The 22,847-nt window shown below is 42.2% G+C and overlaps 1 protein-coding gene across 1 annotated transcript in view; it reads left to right on the top strand.

The window, feature by feature from the left end:
- The window catches only part of lama4 (laminin, alpha 4), a 32,958-nt gene that overhangs the window by 8,114 nt on the left and 1,997 nt on the right, over positions 1-22,847 (top strand). The window contains exons 6-37 of the mRNA XM_030722149.1: positions 718-818; positions 1,642-1,822; positions 2,405-2,488; positions 2,602-2,756; positions 3,063-3,173; positions 3,313-3,424; positions 3,596-3,760; positions 4,501-4,694; positions 7,654-7,770; positions 8,391-8,539; positions 8,821-8,962; positions 9,056-9,149; positions 9,253-9,369; positions 10,006-10,191; positions 11,928-12,067; positions 12,908-13,072; positions 13,645-13,790; positions 14,048-14,210; positions 14,286-14,419; positions 14,582-14,753; positions 15,034-15,165; positions 15,261-15,403; positions 15,658-15,787; positions 16,025-16,162; positions 16,291-16,424; positions 17,559-17,723; positions 20,227-20,380; positions 20,482-20,675; positions 20,809-20,998; positions 21,104-21,259; positions 22,071-22,230; positions 22,705-22,832. Coding sequence (XP_030578009.1) covers positions 718-818; positions 1,642-1,822; positions 2,405-2,488; positions 2,602-2,756; positions 3,063-3,173; positions 3,313-3,424; positions 3,596-3,760; positions 4,501-4,694; positions 7,654-7,770; positions 8,391-8,539; positions 8,821-8,962; positions 9,056-9,149; positions 9,253-9,369; positions 10,006-10,191; positions 11,928-12,067; positions 12,908-13,072; positions 13,645-13,790; positions 14,048-14,210; positions 14,286-14,419; positions 14,582-14,753; positions 15,034-15,165; positions 15,261-15,403; positions 15,658-15,787; positions 16,025-16,162; positions 16,291-16,424; positions 17,559-17,723; positions 20,227-20,380; positions 20,482-20,675; positions 20,809-20,998; positions 21,104-21,259; positions 22,071-22,230; positions 22,705-22,832 — 4,652 coding nt within the window. The remainder of the gene's footprint in view (positions 1-717; positions 819-1,641; positions 1,823-2,404; positions 2,489-2,601; positions 2,757-3,062; positions 3,174-3,312; positions 3,425-3,595; positions 3,761-4,500; positions 4,695-7,653; positions 7,771-8,390; positions 8,540-8,820; positions 8,963-9,055; positions 9,150-9,252; positions 9,370-10,005; positions 10,192-11,927; positions 12,068-12,907; positions 13,073-13,644; positions 13,791-14,047; positions 14,211-14,285; positions 14,420-14,581; positions 14,754-15,033; positions 15,166-15,260; positions 15,404-15,657; positions 15,788-16,024; positions 16,163-16,290; positions 16,425-17,558; positions 17,724-20,226; positions 20,381-20,481; positions 20,676-20,808; positions 20,999-21,103; positions 21,260-22,070; positions 22,231-22,704; positions 22,833-22,847) is intronic.

Below are 22,847 nucleotides of genomic sequence, written 5' to 3'. Positions count from 1 at the left end.
GTGAATGTCCATATTGATTTGGGACATTCCTTATGGGATATCAGATGTTTCGTGCATGAAAGCATTGTAGCTAATGTTTTATGGCATTAGCCCAACCCTCACACAAGACCCCAAGAATCCAACTAGTGTATCTTAAGCCAGTCTCATAGATGGGTGTGTGATGCAGGAAGTTGGATTACTGAAGTTTGTTGATGCAGTTGCTCTGGCTGGCTGTTCCACATTCTGGTCATAAACACAGTGACGGCAGTCAGGCATTCCTCCAGCTCAGTTTCTCTGCATCATTGTGGGGTCTTTATCTTACACTATGAAGCACCTTGAGGTGACTGTTGTTGCGATTTGGCATTACCTGAATAAAATCGATTTGAACTGAAAAAGTGTCAGTGTGGGACAGCACACAGTGACCTACACTTTCATGTCACACTGTGCTGAAGTCACCAGAAAGTACTTCAAAGGATGTTTTTTTTTTTAACACCATATTTATACTCAGTTTAATCTCAGCTGTGTGAAAGAGAACATAGGTGACGAAACTTTAGTTTTCAGCTTTACACGAACTTGAAGCTGCTCGATGCCAAAAACACAAGGTCTCAATTCCATATCAAGGATTATCATATGCCTTCAGAGGCCCTGCAAGTCTAAAAATAACCCGTTCATCCATGCTCGTGACGTAATTTGACCTCTGGTGTCCTCATGACTCCATACATCCCGTGTCTTTTCCAGAGTGTGAGTGTAACAAATGTGGCACCTCTTCATGCGATGACAGGACAGGAGTGTGTCACTGCAAGCCGGGAGTTACTGGACGACTGTGTGACCAGTGTGAGGTGAGACGCACCACGTGGGCCTCTTTAAGTTATTTAAGCTCAGTTATTCATTGAGAAGCAGGGTTAAAGGGTGATGTCAGTGAATTAAATAATAGGGCTTTCTCTGGCAGTAAGCTCCAGCTGCTTCACAAAGCAATGCAATTCACTTTTTGCTCACTTTACTGAGAGCGGATACCGAAGAAGCCTCTCTGTGAATGAGATATCACCACAGCCTAAAGAAATGTCATTAACCGAAACTCCTGGAATGATCCAGACTATCCCAGGAGAACGGTGGCTCAAACTAACCTGAAAGAAGGAAAACCTTTTGAAAGATTGGCAATCTCAGCGTGACTCCTTCAGTCTGCTGTTACAATGCAGTGTCACAGCAGTTTGAGATATAGTCACAGCTTCTAAGCTATCGACTCGTGTTTCTCAGCATGAATTTCCCAGCATTATTTTCGTGTCCCTGACCACAGCTTTACATCAGTCAGCTTTCCTGAGTACTGATTCAGTACTGAACATTTAGCGTTCAAACAAAACTTATCATTAAATCTCAGTTACTTTAGGGTTGAGAAAGGAGTTGGTGTGTGAGTTCAAGCACAAGCACAAAAAGCTGTGGTAAATAAATATCTGTCAGGGTCATTCACTGCGTTGGGGTTGAGTTCCAGCTGAAGTGAAAAGCACTGAAAACAGCTGACCTGTTAGGCGAAGTGTGAACGCCGCAGATGAAATGAAAGCAGATGAACTCTCAGGTGAGAAATGTGAATGTGAATGTGTTTCAGAATGAACTGGAACAACCTGCATTAACTGGACTCCAACACTGTTTTTCATTCATGTAATCTAGGAGGGCTACTCTGGTTTCTCCAGCTGTCTGGGCTGTCAGAGGTGTGACTGTGGGCCGGCTTCCATGCGGCCCACCTGCCATCCTCTCACCCACAGCTGTCCATGTCGCCCGGGGGCTGGAGGTCGTTACTGCCAACGCTGTCTCCCAGGATACTGGAATTACGGCCCCTCTGGCTGCCAGAGTAAGCTATCCACCCATATACAGTATGTCTAATATCTTGACGTAATCAGCACTTGTTGAAACATTCGATGTGGATTCCCAAAGGAAAAAGCTGCACAGAATTGCTCATGTTCCCACACCCACTTCCACTGTAGTGTTCATCATTCATACTGTAGGTGGCAAAAGTACAGAGACGGAAGTAAAGATACTTGTGTTTAAAAATGATAAAATAATTCTAATGCAACTTTTTATAGAGCAACAAACTACTTTTCAAAGCTAAATGAACGAGTTGTCTGTTTTAAGGTGTACGTTTGTTGCTGCTTTATCGTGTTCATGATGTCAGAGAAGCATCTGCTGAGAGCCGTGATCCTGCGGCCGGAGACTTTCAACAGAGAGTTGGATGACATCACCACCCAATCCCAAATCTATATACATGCACAGCTGCTTAGAAAGAAACCACAAGACAGATGTGCAGGCCTCAAGCCAAGTGACCATCTGCGTGTGTCTTACACATATTTGATAAACGTGCCTTCTTGTTTCCAGCTGGTGAAAACTTTACACTGTATCATGAAGTGTATGTTTTTGTTTTGTTTTTCTTTAATAGAGTGTGACTGTGAGAGTGGCTTCTGTGACATGCATACAGGAGACTGCTTGGCAGAGTCTTCAACAGTCAACCTGTGCAACATCAGTAAGTGGAGCAAACAGCAACAGCAAAAATTCAGCGAGACAAAAATTAAAAACTGTTAAAAGAACTAAAGGCAAAACGGCTGTGATCCAAGTTTTTTTTTTTTTTTTTTTTAGGTTGTGATAATAATTGCATCTGGCATCTGATTGGGGACTTGCGGCTGTCCAATAACACACTCGACCGGCTAAAGGTTGGAGTGTTGAACATCTCCACAGGTGCTGCTGCTAATGACAGACTGAAGTACTACAACTATACTGCTCATCGACTACAGGTACATGCACAGATCGACGTTTTACTGCAGTAAAGATAAATTAAAGTTTTTGCATAAACAACGTATCAAAGGAGGCTGTGAGTTGGGAAGTGCATTGCTCATACTGATGAATGAATGGAGAACTGTCATCCAGCTTGACAGTTTGCTACAGATGTACGGAGCCTTTTAGCTTCAATAGCATCACCGTTTTAGCTCACTGTTTTGGTATTACCCTGCACCTTATTTTTCTTTGAACTCTAATTTTTTTCAGAAACTCTACAATTAATTTTGACCATTTCTAATTCACTTCTAACTTGCTGCTTTCAGACTCAGTATCAAGTTTGGAGAAACAAGTCCTCAGCAGTGCAGGACCAGACTGGGCAGCTGAGAGAGGCCACAGATGCTGTGGTGCTGGACATCAGACAGCTGGGGAAATCGGTCAGCAACGTCAAACCTTTAGATGTTTATGCTGGTGTTTGTGTGTCTGCATTCTAGCTGTCATTTCTCATCATGTACATCCAAGTACTACTACTAATAATAAAGAAAGTATATCTTTTTTTTTTTTGCGGCTTTTCAGGAAAGCGTGGTGAAGATTCTGGGGGACATGTTGGATAACGACACGCTGGAGACCGTCACCCAAGCTGAGCAGCTCAGGACAAATCTCACTGATCTCAACATCCGCATCGAAGGTCTCAAACAATTGTGCTCACAATCAAATGACTGTTTTGTTGCTCATAGTCTCATGAGTTGAAGCAGTTATTTAGTTGTCTGATACATCTCAATACCTTCAAGCAAGCTTAAGTGGGTCTTGGTGTTACACATCACATGCATTTTAAAACACTGCTCTTATGTGCACACAGAGATGATCCATGACTGGGAGCTGTATGGCGTCCAACAGGATGTGGATCCTGAGGAGGTGAGACAGAGCACAGAGGAAGCTCAGGAAATGGTGACGTGGATGAGGAAACTGGACCTTTCTCCACGAGAGCCAGTCGCCACTGATGAGTCAACAGAGGCCCATGACTGTGAGGAGATATAGACACTGCAAACACATTATTTCAATATTACTACACTGTAGTGAGCCTGGGTTGCAGATGCAGAAAAGTTATGCAGACATTATTTTCATATTCAAAGCATGCACATTTTAAAACAGGTAGGTGCCTTTAATTTCTTAACATGCTCCAGGGTGCCAGCAACCTACTTAAGGTGGTCTGAAACTCCCGGCCGCAAACTTTCTGGCCCCGCCCACTACTTCCAGCTGGCAATTTGATGTCAAAAATATAAGACAATTTGGCCCTTTAAGTTACTTTTTTGACATTTTGCTAACTCGTCTTAATTGGAGGGGAAAGGGAAATGTCAAAAAAATAACTTAAAGGACCAAATTGTCTTATATTTTTGACATCAAATTGCCGGCCGGAAGTAGGGGGCGGGGCCGAACTGTGAGGCCAAACATGCACAGAAGAGCCTTGATTTGAAAGGTGACTTCTTCTGAGGCTGTTTGTTTAGCACATGTTTAACAACCAGCTGTACCCAAGTGGTTCAATGGTGACCTGGTCAATGTTTAGAGGTTAAGGAATTAAAGGAGAACCATTACTTGACACAGTGCATATAAATATATACACAGAGACAACAATAGAGCTGGTGTGGACCAATCACAGATTTTATTTGGATGAATAACCGAATTTGTCCTTTACAGGTTCTGCAGGGCCTGAGCCGCTCAAACGTGTCAATAATGATGATATGATTTTTTTGGTTGTATTTGCAGTGCTGAGGCGCATTCGTCAGTTGGAAAAGAAGTTGATGACCACAGACAGCCGCCTCCCATCTGTCAGAGAGATCTTGTCTCGCTTTTCCGGCAGGCTGTCAGAAGCTCAAGGCTTTCTTCTGAAAGCAGCCAGCAGTGTGCAAGAGACGGAGGACAAGAACAGAGCCAGTGTCCTGAAATTCCAGAGGCATGAGGTGATTTCCCATGACCCCCCTCAGCTCCTACTGTGCCCTACTCCCCTCTCTCATCCCCCCCCCACCCGGCACTCTGTGCTAACTTTGATCCTCTATGTGACTGAATTAGTTTTAGTTCTACTGACTGGCTGCGGTACCTGCTCTTTAAAGTATAGCATGTCCTTAGTCGGAACTGCACAGTTGCAAAAAGGCTGTGAGAGAAGGAGATCTGGTTGTAGTTTGCCAGGCACATCAGAGAACTCTATTACTTGTGGTATTTAAGTGATGAGAACAGAAACATAAAACCATCTGTGGGAGTTGCATTAGAAGGGGGCCTGCACAGGGGAGGGAGCAACACTGCAATGCAAATGTTTTTCCCACGATAATATCCAGAGCCTACACACACAAACATGACCTTAACTTTCTCATGGTACAGCCAGCCAGTTCACACAGTTATGACTGTGCAAAAGAGAAGATTCATCTTATCCCAAGAAAAAAACTGAAACCCTGACATGAATTTGGACAGTTCTGCAAACATTAAGCTGTACATACTGTATGTGAGAGTTGGATACACAGATAGCAGGGGTATTTTTTAAGACATCTGGGAAGCATTTACCATATATCTTCCTCACTATAATCTGAAAGTTATATGTTAATGCATCTGCAATATATCTGACTGCCATAAAGATCCTGACACACCACTGTGTAAAACAGCAAAAGGTTTTAAATCATTTCAATGGCACTAGGGTCAACTTTGCACATCATAAAGAGCAAGTTACCAAATCTTGTTTCTTGATTGCCCATGTGCAATCAAGAAACAAGATTTTTAATAATCACCTAGTTAGCTAGCTAGCTCAAAGAGCTATCGTGGCAAGGACTGTGACAATGGCTTCCATAATATGTAGCACTCCAAACTTACTGAGGGAAGGTTTGTTACCAGAGGGTCACTAGTTTCTATTTCGAGTCTGTGGATGTATTAAAAGGTCTGGAAATGAAACAGTTCTAACTCTTTAACAGAACTTTTTTTTTTTTTTTACGTATGTATTTTACATAGATGAAAACATGCCAGCAACATGTAGAATTAATTCTGGATAAAATCCATCATCGTTTTCTGCTGTTTACTGTGTACGGTTTCCATTTTTGATTCGGATTTTTGGAACAATGCTTCCACTTCCTTGTTGAATTTATCTCCAGCAGCTTTGGCTGCTTTCCACACCTGCTGCACGGCACTCTCAGCTCGTTCCTGTCTAATATTTTCAGTAGAGTCATTTTGTGACTCGATGATGGCCTATTTTAGAGAATTCAATGAGACCTTTGAACTGTTCCACCAGACCGGAGGCCATATCCCTACAGACCACGCAATAGTGCTGTGGTGTACAAGTGAATGGGAGTGGATGCCTCGGGCATTGTCGGTCACGTGGCAGTGCTCAATTTACACAGTTCTGACCAACATTTTTAACTATTTGAAAAGCGTACGTTGGGTGTTAACCCCCTCTCCCCCGGTGTATGGTTTGTACACTTTGGAAAATGTTGATAATTGTGAATGATCCCAAAATGAAAAAAAAAAAAAAAGGTTAAGAGCATGTTTACATGTGCTGAATCACCTCTCTTTTGGGAATACTCAGTGAGTGATTAAAAAACATCTATATATTGAGGCTTAGGATTGGATTTCAGCTGTCCAAGAGTTCAGGACTTTCTGTGTCATGTTTTTGTTTAACAATGATGCAGAGGTTTGTATAGGTGATAGATAAGGACTGTAGGGAGGTCAGGTTTTTTGTTTGTTTGTTTGTTTTTTGTTTTGTGTGGAGCATGAATCTGTAATCCTTGCAGCATGTGGTTTGGCTTTATCTTGTTGAAATAAGCACGGCCTTCCTTGAAAAGTCATCTGATTATTCTTTGTCTTTTAAGCATTGTTGGTGTCTTCAGATAACCACAGTGTAATTTATCATTGTGTCACAAATGTACCCCTGCAACCAAAGATGCTGGCTTTTCAACTGTGTGCTGATAACAAGCTGGCAGTATCTGTCCTCTTCAGAGCAGTCTATGATTTCTAAAATTAATTTCAAAGTCTGATTGTCAGAACAAACAGCAAACCTACAGTTGATTATAAATGGCAGTGCTGGATCTGGATGTTTGTTTTTTTGTTTTGTTTTTTAACAGAGCTAAAATTTGAATTTATGACATAACGTGTGATCTGATCCAGAGCAGCTCCTGCTGAACTTTGCATTTGGTTATTTGTGAGTACGCGTGTTATCAGGAGTAGGGATCTCCATGATCAGGGTGTCTGCCATGAATGGTGCACTAACCAAACACAGAGCCTCTCCTAATCTGGGGCTCTACCTACTGTAGCTTCAGCAGACTGGTCGACACCAGCTGTGGCCACAGTGTATATGCTGCCGGGTGACCCCAGCCAATCAGATGATCTCATCTCTGTGCAAAACTCAGTCATGCATACTCTTTGGTTTGAAAAAGTCCAGTTTTATAGAAGTCTCTTGTTGAGTTTATGGGATCAGTCTTTAGTATCATGTTCATTTTGTAAATCAGGTACAGTCAACAGTGAGGATGAAGCAAGGTATGCATAAGAGTGGGGCTACCTCACAGCTGACAAGTATCATATAAGCATTCAGATTCAGTCAGATTCAACCTTTGCTCGTTACATTCGGTGTCAAAATACCAAGACAGCAAATGGCAAACCATTTTGCTCGAGGCTCCAGAAAGAGGCTTTAACCAAAGGGTGTTGATCTTTTCATTATACATTTCTGTGTGGTTATATAAGTTTTTCATGTATGTTTTTAAACTTTAGAGAAATGATAATCACCTATTGGCTTTAGCAGTATTTTCATCAAGCTCTGCAGGAAAGCCTAGAAGTTTACTTTGTTAAGCATATCTAACTAACAAAGGAACAAAGATCCCCCAAAAATGTATTGGATGCTAATCTCTGGTGTAAAAATGGTGTTCTCTTTATTTCCCTGTCTCCTAGGCGAAGCAGCAGAGGCTAACAGAGGGCCATGTTACTGTCAACGACACTCTGGAAGCAGCCCAAGATTTCCTCACTGAAACTGAGAGGACTGTAGCTGAGGCAGATGCTTTTGTGCAGGTGAGACAACCTGGAGTCAGATAAGACTAGAAATATATCGGGGACCCTGCTTTATAATTGTGCTCAGGGTTTCCTTTATAACCCACTGACTTAAGGAGTGTGTATCATAATCTAATTCACTGTTGAGTGGGGTTGCAGTATCCCAAAGATTAAATTGAATTCATTCATGAAATGGATTCCTGAGGCTCGAGCTGATCTGTGTTACATTGCACTGCTGGTCAGTTTGATTCGGAAGCAATTTGAGGATTGCTGGAAATGAAAGGAAATGAAATGACAGTGCTTTTCATTTTAGTCAAGTAGCTCTGTATTAAGTTACTCTGGAGGGAATTGCAATCATCCCAATGAATTGTGTGTGTGTGTGTGTGTGTGTGTGTGTGTGTGTGTGTGTGTGTGTGTGTGTGTGTGTGTGTGTGTGTGTGTGTGTGTGTGTGTGTGTGTGTGTGTGTGTTATTCTTTGAACTTGAAATAATCTGAAGGTAAAAAGTCTTTTCTGGTGTTGTTACCTACAGCAGAGATTACTGAGGGTAATAAGGCTGGAACATGAATATGAGTCTCCAGATAACTGAGATGTTTGTGTGTGTGTTTGTGTGTTGTTTGTGCACATTTCCATCTGTGTGCAGAACGTGACTGAGTACCATGCAGCGATTGATGGTGCCAGCCAAAAGCTGACAGAGAAGATGGAGCGCCTCTCGCTGGTCGACAGAGATCTGGTTCAGAAGGCTGACGAGCACGCCAAGGATCTGGAGAGACAGGCCAATGAGCTGGAAGAGTGAGATACCTACCTGAACTAAACCTGTGTAACAAAGTCAGAGAGAGATTTCAGCTTTTAGCAAAAGTTTGCCCAGACAGGAGCCAGCAGTGCATTTGCTGAGAATAATTTCCAGCTGTAGATTAAACACTTCATGTAGTAGTTAAAGGGCATCTACCGTCTTGGAAGGTGACTGGTGACAGTAGTCCTTGTTCTGTTCTGCAGTTTCAGTGAGCAGATTATGAATCGGTTCAGTATCGGTTCAGTTCGGACTGTACCATTTATCAACCTGTCCTCTCCAGGGATCTGAGAAAAAGTGATGCCAATGGCTTTGTACAGAGGGCCATCAGTGCTGCCAACGTCTACAACAACATAGTGAAATACACTGACGATGCCAATATCACCTCACTCACCACCTTCAACTTATCCCAAAGAATTGAAGATGTATGTCAAATTGTGCACTTCTACAGCATTCATCCCCTGTATTCAGTTTCTATCAGCCTTTGGTATTCTTTTGCTCATATGTCTGTCTTTTAGGCCACCAATGGGATCAATACGCAGCTTGAATACCTCATAACACAGAGTGACAATGTTTTCAAGGAATCTGTTTCACTGCGTTCAGAGCAAATCGGTATGGATCTTTACAGAAGTATATATCACTGACATTTTAGTCCATAGCTCAGCTGTATACTATTCACAGTATTTCTGATGGTTAATACCTTTGGCTGTCACAGAGGTAAAACATGACGTGACTGACAAACTAAAATACATCGAGGAGACCAAAGAGAGCATGGATAAAAACCTGAAAAAACTGTCAGAAATTGTGCAGGACATCAGTGAACTCCAAACAGGTAAGAATATACTGGATCAATATTAAAGATGCAAGTATATCTCTGTAATGTAGTTCGAGCAGCAGAGTCGAACATGTGGGTTACATCTGTGGAAAACTTGCTAAATCTTCTCTGCCAATGCCAAACAACTTGTTCTGATTTTGACTGCTATTGAGATCTGAAGAGGGTGGGATCTTTTAACAGCTAGCATAAATACCTAGTATGTTCCCCATTTTGTTTTAAGGACAATTTTTCCTTCCTTTCATCCAGAAATTCTGCATTCAAGTTTGTCCAGTTTCCTAGTCAGTGTGCATGGTTTAGCAATTCATTTAGCCACAGTTTAGCTGTATGCTACTTACTTCTTACTTACCTGTTCTCTATCTTGGTTTAGCAATCATTTCCCATAGTTTGACAATACTGACCTACAGTTAAGCAATCTATTCCCAATGGGTTTTAATCTGTATGCATCAATTTCCTTATTTCATTAATCCATCTGTGCACTCACTTTCACTCACTCTCTCCTAGAGTTGTTGTATCGTGACTCAGTGTATACATTTCCCAGTTTTCAATAAAATGGCTTTACCAAAACATTATTGCATTATTAGGACTAAAGAGGACATTGGCAGAAATGATTTGCAAATTTGCACCTATTTTCAGACAGAACGCCACAACGTCTGGAGTTTACCCTGGAAGTGGCCGAAGGAACTCTGAACCGCTCAGCAGAAGTTCTTAAGTCCATCATCCCCATTAGCAGCAAAGTAGAGGAGTGGGACAACAACATGAGGAATAACGAATATTCCACAGCTGCATATGAACAGGCCGTTGCCTCTGCAGGGGCAGCAGGTATGAGATTCCGGGCAAAACGTACACTCCTGATCAAAATCTTAAGACCAGTTAAAAAATTGTATCAATTTGCATTTTGCACTATTGGATCTTAAGAAGGTTCTAAGTAGAGCTTTAAAATGCTAAAAGAAGAAATCGGCGCAATAGACAAAAACTTTTGAGCAGGGAATTTATTGAAAACTGCATTTATACTCAAACATGATTTTTTTTTCAGCTGATCAAAAGTTTAAGACCACAGCCTTTAAAAGCCAAAACCTGTGCAAAAATTTGGATTCCGTGTCATTTTCTGTCAAGTTTTACACTGTCATGACCTCCTGATGGCAAAAGCAAAAAAGCTCACTGACTTTGAACGTGGTAGGATTGTTGAGCTGCATAAGCAAGGCCTCTCACAACGTGCCATCACTGCTGAGGTTGGACGCAGTAAGACAGTCATTTTGTATTTTTTAAATAATCCTGAGGGTTATGGAACAAACAAGTCAAGTGGTAGACCCAAAAAAATTTCACCAGTGCTGAGCCACAGGATCCAATTGGCTGTCCATCAAGATGGAACGATCCTCTACCCAAATGAAGGCCATTACTGGGGCTGACCGCAGCCCAATAACCATCAGACAGCATCTGTGAGGGAAAGGCTTCAGAAACAAAAAACGTCTTCAAAGGCCACGTCTTCTTCAACGCCACAAAACTGCCCGTTTGGACTTTGCAAGGGTGCACCAAACATGGGACATTGAAAGGTGGAAGAAAGTTGTCTTCTCTGATGAGAAAAATTTAACCTTGATGGTCCTGATGGCTTCCAACGTTACTGGCATGACAAGGAGATCCCACCTGAGATGTTTTCTACACGGCGCAGTGGGGGGGCATCATGATTTGGGGTGCGTTTTCCTTCAATGGAACAATGGAGCTTCAGGTTGTGCAGGGGCGTCAAACAGCAGCTGGCTATATGGAGATGTTGCAGCGGGCATCCCTCATGACTGAGGGCCCTCGTCTGTGTGGTAGTGACTGGGTTTTTAAACAGGACAATGCTGCAGTTCACAATGCCCGCCTGACAAAGGACTTCTTCCAGGAGAATAACATCACTCTGTTGGACCATCCTGCATGTTTCCCTGATCTAAATCCGATTGAGAACATTTGGGGATGGATGGCAAGGGAAGTTTACAAAAATGGACATCAGTTCCAGACAGTGGATGCCCTTCGTGAAGCCATCTTCAACGCTTGGAGCAACGTTCCCACTAGCCTCCTGGAAACACTGGCATCAAGCATGTCTAAACAATTGTTTGAGGTGATCAACAAGAATGGTGGAGCTACTCATTACTGAGTACTTTTTTTGACACTTTGATTTCTGTTTTGGGGGGGGGTTGGGTTTTGTTGAACTATGGTCTTAAACTTTTGATCAGCTAAAAAAATCATGTTTGAGTGTAAATGCCGTTTTCAATAAATTCCCTGCTCAAAAGTTTTTGTCTCTTGCAATAATTTCTTCTTTTAGCATTGTGAAGCTCTACTCAGAACCTTCTTAAGATCCAATAGTGCAAAATGCAAATTCTTGCAGTTGTTTAACTGGTCTTAAGATTTTGATCAGGAGTGTATGTATGTTTGACATTTCAAAGATTTTTCTATCTGTATTTTATGAGTAGAACACACTAAAATCTATTGTGCATGTTAGCTATTTTTTTTTTTTTTGGCCTTACAGTTCCTTTCCACACCACATTTAAAGTTGAGTTTTCTTTGTTATTGTTTGATAGTGGAGAACCTGAATGTTCTTGTTCCTACACTGCTGGACAAGCTGAAGGTGGTTGAAGATAAGAAGCCTGTCAGCAACGTGACCACCAACATCATGAGGATCAGAGAGCTCATAGCCCAGGCCCGGAGTGTGGCCAAGAAAGTTAGTTCAATATTTTTGACACACTTAGTAATGATGGTCCAGTTCAGTCAGAACCACAATAGCAAAGGATGATTCATTTTCATGTGCATGAATTTTATATTTGACAACATGGTTTTGTTCTTGCACCCCTCCTCACCCTTTCATGCTGAGCAGAGGTAGGCGTATACAGAAAGACTAAAGAGGGAGAACAACACGTGACACAGATTAAATTAGACACATTATGTAAGGAGAAACTGGAGTGGAGGTGGGCTTCAAAGTGGCTTGCAGATGTGCAGCAAGTGTGTGCAATCTAAAGCTGTTTAAAACCATGCCCTGCATGAGACAGTCAGTTGGAAGTGTAGTTGGGTATCACCCGAGTCGTCAGCTGATGTGGGCTGGCATTGCAGTCAGCTGATCTATTGAGAATTACACTGGAGTTTGAGTGTGTTCTTTCTTTTTACTATGACTACACAGGGGAAAATACAAGAATAAAGTAAAATGTGAAGTGTCCTTCCAGCCACACGATACAGAGATTAAAATCATTAATCCTAACTATGGTGATGCCACTTTAAAATCTTCATTGCTGTAGTGCATATTTCTCTTCATATTTCCATATTCAAATTTTTTGTTCAACTCTCCTGTTGTGTCTTGTGCTACAACACACCTGATTTCTTCCAAAATATCACAAGCTCAACAAATGTCACTTGTTTTCAGCCCAAAGCACCACACGCGTCTGTGCTGTTATCACAGTTAATAAGCTCACACCAGTCAGTGCAAACCTGTAAGCCTTTTTAAAATTCAAGGTCTGTGATATCGAGATAATAATCTCTAACAAAGAGTTTTCTTTGTTTTCTGCTCCAGGTCCAGGTTTCCATGAAGTTCAACGGACAGTCCTCAGTGGAGGTTCATCCACACAGCAATCTGGAAGAACTGAAAACAATGACATCCATCAGCCTATTCATGAGGGTGGACCCTGACCAGGATCCCATAGAGGACCGATTCATCCTATACTTGGGAGACAGAAATGTGAGGAATCCAGGCAGAATAAATTTGGTTGCTTTGTCTCTCTGGGTCATCAGTTATGATAAAATAATGCCAACTGAGACTTGCATCCAGAGCCCAAGGGCAAAGATAAAAGAGAGCTTGTGGGCATGAATAGTTTATTGTGAACATGAGAACAGGAGTGACAGGCTTTCAAAGCACCCAGTTACCCCCTTCGAAAGGTCTCCAAGAGACGCCTGAGACAATGATGCATGTGTGTGCCTTCAAAGTTGTAGTTCATTTACATAAATGCTGCTTTCCACTGCCCACTGGGGTATAGAAACAGTACCGCCTACCCAATGTGAAGCCTTTTTGTTTTATTTCACCTTGGTGATTTCACTGCCACTGTAATCTATGCAGTGATGTTTGTTCATAGTTTTTCACTGTTGAGTAACAGACCCTGGGGTAGTTAGTCACAAATGATGGATAGTTATGTTTTTGAAAGCACTGTACACTCAAAAAAAATCAACATTACCCAGTTGGAAATTCACATGAAATGACACATCAAAAGCCACAATGTGAAAATTAACACTTTTTTCTCCTGCTTCTGCCTTCAGGGTAGGAAAGATTACATGGGCTTGGCCATAAAGAATGACAACCTGGTGTTTCTCTATAATCTTGGAGGTGAAGATGTAGAGATCCCATTGGGTTCAAAGCCTGTTAGCCAATGGCCAGCAGTCTTCAACTACATCAAAATAGAGAGGTAAATGAGCTTTAACCTCGTAACATCCACAAGGTCATTGGCATCTGGGGTTAAGATTAGGGTCCATTGTAAAGTTATGGTTTAGGAATGGGCAGGGGTTGGGTTTGGGTTATCATCTGCAAGTTTTTATAGAATTTTTATCTCTTTGAAGCACTCAGATGTATGTGGCTGAAACAAAACCCAGCCCAGGTTTAGTAGGATTCATCAAGTTCAAGAAATGGAGGCCACACTGGTTACTTAAAGTTCTTTGCTTGCAGGCTGGGCAGGCATGGAAAAGTCTTCCTTACCATCCCAAGCCAGAGTTCCACTGACGAGCAGAAGTTCATCCAGAAAGGCGAAGCTCCAGGCACTGACTCACTGTTTGACATCAACCCCAAAGATCTGGTGTTCTTTGTTGGGGGAGTCCCACCAGATATCAAGGTAATGTAAATTACAACATTTCTTTGATATGAAGAAATCTTTCTTTCATGTGACTGCTTCTTTTTTACAAACCAGCTGCCGCCTCCTTTGAGTCTCGCACCTTTCGTGGGCTGTATTGAGTTGGCATCATTGAACAACGACATCATCAGTCTTTACAATTTCAAAGAGACTCACAAAATCGATGTAGTTACGTCTCCACCGTGCCCCAGGTAAACTTTTGCAGCATTCACCACCCACTGGTGGTGAATGCTGTGCTGAAGTAGCGTATACTAACTACCTGCCTGATTTTCAAGGGATGAATGTGAACTTAGTTTGTAACACAGATGGTCTGAAATTGTCCAAAGTACCTAATCATGTTTTTCTGCTCTCAGGTACAAGTTGGCATTTTCACAGAGCCGCATTGCAAGCTACCTATTTGACGGAACGGGCTACGCGCTCATCAATGACATCGAGAGGAGGGGAAAGTTTAGTGTTGTCACAAGATTTGATATTGCAGTACGAACAATTGCAAGTGATGGTGTCCTTTTCCTCATGGTCAACGGGGTAAGTCTGAAGATGCTGTCATCTGCAGAACTGCAAAATTTAACATGAGTCTAACATCTTGAAAGTTTTTTTTTAACCCATGTGATACCCATCTGCACAGTAGCTCAATTGCCAAATATTATCTTCTTATAATAAGATATATAATAAAGATCTACAGTAATTGGTTTCATATCCTGTCAGTGTGCTTTAAATTTCTAACATTATAATAAATATTGTTAAAACATGTGTTTCTGATAATTGACTGAGGCCAATATAAATATATTTTATTTCTCTTTTTCAGGATAAATTCTTTCTTTTGGAGTTAAAGAACGGCTTCCTGCGTCTGATGTATGACTTTGGCTTCAGTAACGGTCCAAAGCTTTTGGAGAACAACTTACCAAAGCTGCAAATAAATGATGCAAGATACCACGAGGTAGCGTTCTCTGTCTGTATTAAGACTAATAAATTATTCCAAACTGAACATGTGAATGCGTTGCCATAGCTGTCTGTGATGGGACATGCCCACAGGTGTCAGTGATATACCATCAGTCAAAGAAGGTTATACTGCTGGTGGACAAGAGTCATGTTAAATCCATGGAGAACCCAAAGACCACCCTGCCCTTCTCAGATATTTACATAGGTGGGGCCCCCTCCAGCATCCTGAAATCCAGGTGAGTTAAAAAATACATGCAATCAGAGCATAACTGCATTTATCATTAAGAGCTACTTTCAGCCGGGTCACCACAGTGGGTACCTCTGCCTTTCCTGACACAACCCCAAAGGGGTTGTATCATTAATTAATAGAAAATGTTGTAAGAGGAAGTGCACAGAAACATCTCTTAATTTTAATGTCTGGAAGTATTCTATTGTATTTTTGTTTTTTTACTCATGGCACTTTTTAAAAGTGGTTTTGCTATTCCCGCAGGCCAGAGCTGTTCGCTGTGGTTGGTCTGAAAGGCTGCGTGAAAGGATTCCAGTTCCAGAGAAAAGACTTCAACCTGCTGGAGGAGCCTGGCACCATTGGCATTAGCAGCGGCTGCCCCGAGGAGTCCTTTGTAAGTTGTGCCTCTACCACTTTACATCCTGAGTGATAATGCACTGTAAATGCCCCTCTGACATAAATACCAAATGTGGGTAAGGAGTGGATGGTAGAAACAGTCAAGCACACATCTACACACACACACACAAATAAATAAATAAATAACTGTGGTTCAGCAGCTTTCACGACTCAGTCAATATTCCCACTGCTGGGTCACTGAATGTGGAAGTGAAATGTGTTTTTGTCTTGACAGATGTCCCGTAAAGTTTATTTCTCTGGAGAGAGCTACCTGGGATCCACAGCAAAGTTTTCACCTTTTGACAACTTTGAGGGAGGACTCAACTTCAGAACGCTGCAGCCCAGCGGACTCCTGTTCTACCACAGCGAAGGGGTGAACACGCCTACATCTTCATACACTTTGCACGTTTTCAAATGCAGAATGAATGCTTTTGCAATGTTGTTAAAGACAAAGCAACTTTGTCTTAATGATGTAATGCTGCTGATTTTCTTTCTCTTCAGTCTGATGAGTTCAGCATCTCCCTGGAGAATGGTGCATTGGTCCTGATCAACAGAGGCACAAGGGTCAAATCAAACAAGAAACAATACAATGACGGAAGGACACACTTCTTACTTGCTTCAGTGAACAATCAGAAGTAAGTGCTTAACTGCTGGCAGCTGTTTTTGGTGCACATCTGTGTTAGCCTTTGAGGCTCCACATCCTGTTTCCTCTCCATTATATACATTTAAATAAAGCCAAGTCTCAGAAGCAGTATGACTGGACTGGTTGAACCTTCTCACACAGAACTCAACCCTTTAACGCAAATGTTGATGTGTTAGAAATTTTTGTTTTGTTTTGTTTTGTTTAACCATATCCTATAGAGGTATATTTTCAGGAACTAGAAGATGTTACCTTTCAAACATTTAATAAAGGAAATGGATGAAATGTTAAGCTATAATCATATGTGTTGCTAAATAATCTAATCTAATGCATATGATAGCTGTCCAATTCTAAAAATAACAGGGTGTAGAAATTAATATTTTATCAGCCAAATCAGTGATTATTGCTAAACTAATAATTAATTAAAGGGCATAACTGGGGACTTTCTGTGTGGAGTTTGCATTTTCTCCCTGTGCTTGCGTCAGGTATTCCGGCTTCCTCCCACAGTCCAAACATGCATGTTAGGTTAACTGGTGATTTTAAATTTGCCATGAATCATGGCAACTCTTTAGTGAGGTGCTCATGGCATGTGCTACCGGGAGGAGGCCGTGGGGCCAGGACACACTGAAGAGATTACTGGATAAGCTGGAGGAGGTGGCTGGGGAGAGAGAAGTTTGGGTTTCTCTGCTGAGGCTGTTGTCCCCATGACCCAGCCCCGGATAAGCAGAAGCGGGAGGGAGGGAGGGAGGGAGGGAGGATGGATGAATGGATGGATGGATGGATGCATGCTTGCCATAGGGTTGAGTCCAAAGGGTTGTCTGTCTGTATTAACGCTGCAATGAACTGGTGACCTGCCCAGTGTGTGTACCCTGCCTCTCACCCAGTTTCAGATGGGTAAGCTCCAGACCCCCTGAAACCCAGAATTGTTAATTAATCCAGTTAATAAAAAGGATGATAATTATTTTAGTAAACCCTTTTTCCCCCCTTCCTCCCACGTGGGAGTGAGGGAATACAAACATATGTACAGACATGGGTAGATTAATTAATGTCACTTGCACCCTTGCACCCAAAGGAGTGCAGTAACAACTAAAGGAAAAACCTTCTGAACTGATTAAACTCTTCACCTCAGGTACTCATTGCTGGTGGATGACAAAGACAAGCAGGAAAAGAAGCGGCCATCATCAGCCACGAGATCGTCATCGGATTCCGCTGTGAAGACCTTCTACTATGGAGGATCTCCAAGCAGCAGTTTCAAGAACTTCACGGGTTGCATCAGCTATGCCTACATCAACAGGTAAAGCACCAGTGTTCCTCAGCAGCACTGTGAGGAACCTTGGAGACATTAGGATAGTGCACACATTAAAAAAAAATTCCAAGACTTCCTTAGTTTATCTGCACAAGTTAGATACATCCTTTCTAAGAGTGATGTTGAAAAACAAGTTCATGGATTTGTTACTTACAGGCTGCACTGGATCCAACTGTTCTAAAAGCACCCTGAAAATCCTTCAGTTGACCCAAAACACTGCAGTAAGAGTGCTAACAGGAACTAGAAATAGAGATCATATTTATCCCACATTGGCTTCTATTCTTTGGCTCACTTTTTAATCCAGAATTGAATTTAAAATCCTTCTTGTCACAAAGTCCAGAATGATTAGACCCCTCGTAGTACCATATTATCCTAGTAGAGCACTGTGCTCTCAGAGTGCAGGCTTAATTGTGGTTCATAGAATGGGGGCAGAGCCTTCAGCTATCAGCCCCCTCTCCTGTGGAACCAGCTCCCAGTTTGGATTCAAGAGACAGTGTCTTCACTTGTAAGATCAGGCTTAAAGCTTTCCTTTTGATAAAGCTTACAGTTAGGGCTGGATCAGGTGACTGAATTATCCCTTAAGTATGCTGCTATAGGCAAAGGCTGCTGTACCATGATGCACTTAGAATTTCCTTTTTAATGCAGCCACTTGCTCCCATAGTTTTGGTTTGGTTTGGTTTCTCTGTGTTCCTCTTTTTTCTCTCCTCCCTCCCCTCACCCCCTGACTGATGGTTGCCCCTCCATGATCTTGGTTCTGCTAGAAAACACTTCCTGTTAAAGTGGCAGAAATTTTTCAGTTAGACAGAGTTTTAATTAATAGCCTCGTCCACCCAATAGGAAAAATCAAAAAACAGTTGTAGTTGTTGTGATCAGTGGAATATGACATGTTAAAATGGAGTTTTTCCTTCTCACCGTTGCCAAGTGTTTGCTTATAGGGGGTCATGTGATTGTTGGGGTTTCTTTCTAATACTGTACGGTCTTTACCTTATAATATAAATAAAAAAATTGAACTGAATTATTATTCCTTCTATCATTAAGTCCAAGCATAAATGTCCTGTTGGGGTCCACTTGCGTTCCATAATACGGTACACCTATTCCTGGGCCCACAGTGTAGGGCCCATATGTGCCCTCTGGTTCATTACAGCCACCACCTGATATGGACTGTGAACCAGAATGTCACTCAAAAAAAAGAAGCTACTTTAAGCTGCTTCTTTATTCATAAGGGGTTGCTACACGAAGTAACACCCCATACTTGATTTTGCCCTTCCTGAAGTGCTTTGAGTGTTCAAAGTGAAGTAGAAAAGCACCATGTAAGAACCAGACCAGTTACCAAAAACTGGAATATGACCTGAACGCTTTTACTTCTTGAGGTTATTTGTTTGCTCTACCAATAACATCCAGTTTAACTTTAATTTTAATGAGACTTTGAATTGATTGCCTTCTCTCAGCCTCATATTTCTGACAGCATAATAAAACATGTTCTATGGCTTCAGCTTCTCCACAGCAGTCACATTTCCCTGTATGGTGTTTACTTATTATAAATAACAAGTAATCAGTAAGTTCACCCATGTCTATAGTAGGGTATACATATGGGTTAATTATGGGGCTGTGCAAACCCATACATATCCCATACAGGCCCCAAGTGGGTGTGCTCACACAGGGCCCACAGCAGTTTTGCCCTTTGTGGCCCCTATATGGATTGTCTATGGGAAAGCCCATATGGGTTGCCCACAGAGAACTGTCATGGTTGCCCCTAGGGGTAAAGCTACCGTGGGGTCTGCATGGGCTAACCCACAAGGGCACCAGTTTGGGTTTAGGGTTTAAACCCTCATAAGGACCCAAAGGGGCAAAACTGCTGTGGGCCCTGTGCGGACACATCCATATTGAAGACCACGTGGGTATATGTGGGTTTGCTCTACCCACATGTGTGTGCATGTTTTCTGGGGTGCTGCTCATAGGGGATCATCTGACTGTAGGTGGTTCCTCTCTAATATCATAGGGCCTTTACCTTTAAATATAAAACACCTTGAGGCAGCTTTTATTGTGGTTTGGTGCTTTTTATAGCATTTTTAATGGAATTATCAGTTTTGCTGTGTGGTACAGACCATTCGAGAAGTTTGTGCTTCAGTTTTGGTGAATGAAAGTCTAGTGTTTTATTAGTTTGTTACTTAGCACTAATTAGAATATATGTGTGTGAGGGAAGTGTGCCCATATGGTTCATGGATGAAGCTTCTTAGCTGAGCTTGCTAGCGTTAGCTGATAATTTAGCAATCCATTGTCTCGTCCAAATATATTCACTTCTGGCTACAAAACTTTTAGACAAGAAAAAACCCACAATATTTTGGCAACCAAAATACTTGTGTGGAGGCTTCAAACTCCAGAGTCTGAAAACAACAGGTGGCATTATGGTGATTGCTTTCATCTTTTATATACAGTCTATTCCATGGATGATGTTTTGAGAGTGTTTAGCACGCCTGCCTTTTCACTGTAGACTAGACCGTGACATTGAGCCTGAGGACTTTCAGAGATACCCAGAGAAGGTCCAGACTTCCCTGCAGGACTGTCCGGTACAGCACTCCCCTGCTGCACTGCTGTCAAGGCACATGGCTAACACTTCTAGAACCAAACTGAGCCAGTCACAGAAGGTGAAGTGAAAATGACACTTACAGTAGACCTTAGTTAATTCTGAATCTCTTCTGCAAATATTTCAGGCTGATAACCTGATATTTAATAAATGCTCTTACAGGTTACCAGAGATAAATCTAGCCTCCCTTCAGAGCTGACAGAACTAAGGAGTGATGACCAGGATTCAGCTCAGCCGAACATCGAGTCCTGCTTCCTTTCCTTAAGTCCCAGATCGACCCACCAAGCCTTCTGGTTTAGCAGCATCGCCAACAGCAGGCAGCACTACACAGACTTCCCAGACTCCCTTTCTCAGAGGTAGATCTTGCCAAGAACTCTAACCTCAGGATCAAGTCTCCTCAAAGCTCACTCACCACATATTCCTCATGCATGTCTTTTAAAGTGGTTTTTGTGTCTGCATGCGTGACTAAATGCATCTTTATTCTTCCAGGTCCCACTTCTCCTTGTCACTGAAGACCCACTCATCCTTTGGCCTCATCTTTTATGGATCTGATGTCCAAGAGGACAATTTCATGGCTCTCTTTCTGGCCCATGGGAAGCTTGTGTACACTTTCAATGTAGCAGACCAAAGAGTTAAAATCAAGAGTGAAGACAAATACAATGATGGTGCATGGCACAGTGTAAGTTCATGAATTCATTTCATCTGTCAAGCTTATATGTATGCAAGCAAGGGTATTTGCTCACTTATTTATGTATTAAAGAGACAACTTCTTCTCATGCCAAAGGTTATTTTTATCCGTGATGGAAGTGTGGGGCAATTAATAATTGATGGGCTCACAGTGCTGGAAGACAGAGTTCAAGGAAGCAACGCCTCCTGGCACATCAGCAGCCCCCTGTATGTTGGAGGAGTTCCTCCAGGGAGAGCCCAGAAGAATATTCAGGTACGAGTTAACGTTTTCGATGTGGAAGACACTAAGCAACAGAAAAAAGGGGAAAGGACGGCTGAAACCGGAAACAGATCAAGGACTTTATTTATAGCCCTGCGTTTGTCTAGAACATGTATGGTCATCCAGCCCTGCTCAGCCTTTCCCACAGACAAGAGGAAACCACTATTGTGACGCTTTTCCCTTTAGAGCTCAAAAGAAATGTCTCCTCTCAGATTCTGAGCTCTGGGAGCCCTTCCACTTCCTATTAATCCCAAAATGTCTAAAATCCTAACATCGTTTTCAGATGTACCAACTTCCATTTCACTGTAAGCTGAGAAAATGCTCCACAGTGAGCTAAAAGACATTAAACAGTTATATAGACATGAGGGCAATCACAGTCTCAGGTGACAGTTCTCTGTGGGATATGACACTAAAAGCTTGCACATTGCACAAAGTCACATGACCCAGCAGGCAGCTCTGCTCTACATTTAGAGGGAGAGTGGGTTGTCTGCTAATGAGAAGGTCGGTGGGTCGATCCCCGGCTCCTCCAGAATACATGTCGAAGTATTCTTGGACAAAATCCTGAACCCCGAGTTGCCCCCAGTGCATTAATCAGTGTGTGTGTGAATGTTAGAAAAAACACTGTATGAGTGAATGATGCTTTTAGTGCTCAGAGTAGAAAAGTGCTGTAAGTGCCAGTCATTTATTAGCAGATAAGGAAATGGATGGATCAGTTATTACACCTTTGTTTTTGTTTTTTTTTTTGCCTGTATTCTGTCTTGTGTTTATTTAGTAATTATTTCTCTTGTCTTCCACCTCCCTTTAGAGAAACTCTGCATACAGCTTTACTGGCTGTTTAAAGAACCTTCAGCTCGATGGACAGCAGCTTTCCTCTGCGGCAGACACATTTGGAGTCACTCCGTGCTTTGAGGGAGTCTCTGAGGCAGGAACATACTTCTCAGAGGAAGGAGGCTACATTGTCCTGGGTATGTTTCTAGCAGTTTCACATGCGTGTTATTTTTCTGTAAGCTACAAAGTGAACATAATGCATAAATATGCAGAGTGTTGGTTTTGTGCAGTCTTTCTCACAGTGAGTAACACCATACATGTTTTGCCACCATCTACAACTTCTTGCAAACTGAGCATCTGTTATATTACACGGTTCATTAACCTCACAGGCCCCACAGTCTCTCGTGTTCATGAAAAGAGTGTGGCTGGATGAGGGAACATGATACCCTCAGTACAGCTGTGGTGAAACTGTGTGAGTGTTGAAGGGGGAACAGGGGGGGCTCCAAGAATCTCAGGAACTGAGCTGCAGCTGCCAAACAAGTCGAGTGATTTAACACTTGCGCCCAACACAGAATAACTGATCAATGCAGCAGAAGGGTTATGGAGCTATAATAGTTAAGACGAACCCAGAACTCATTTAGTCTTTCTCTCTCTTCTTCCTCCTAATTCAGATGATTCGTTCAATCTGGGACTGAGGTTTGAGCTGGTGATGGAGGTGCGCCCTCGTGTGGCATCAGGGGTGCTACTGCATGTGCACTCAGCTGAGGACTATTTCACTGTATACATTCACCAAGGAGCGGTACGTTTCTAAACA

This window comes from Archocentrus centrarchus, chromosome 24 (assembly GCF_007364275.1).
Source record: "Archocentrus centrarchus isolate MPI-CPG fArcCen1 chromosome 24, fArcCen1, whole genome shotgun sequence".
In the NCBI taxonomy this organism is placed as follows: Eukaryota; Metazoa; Chordata; class Actinopteri; order Cichliformes; family Cichlidae; genus Archocentrus; species Archocentrus centrarchus.
The sequence above is the reverse complement of the archived record's forward strand: the minus strand, read 5'-3'. Positions and strand labels throughout refer to the sequence as shown.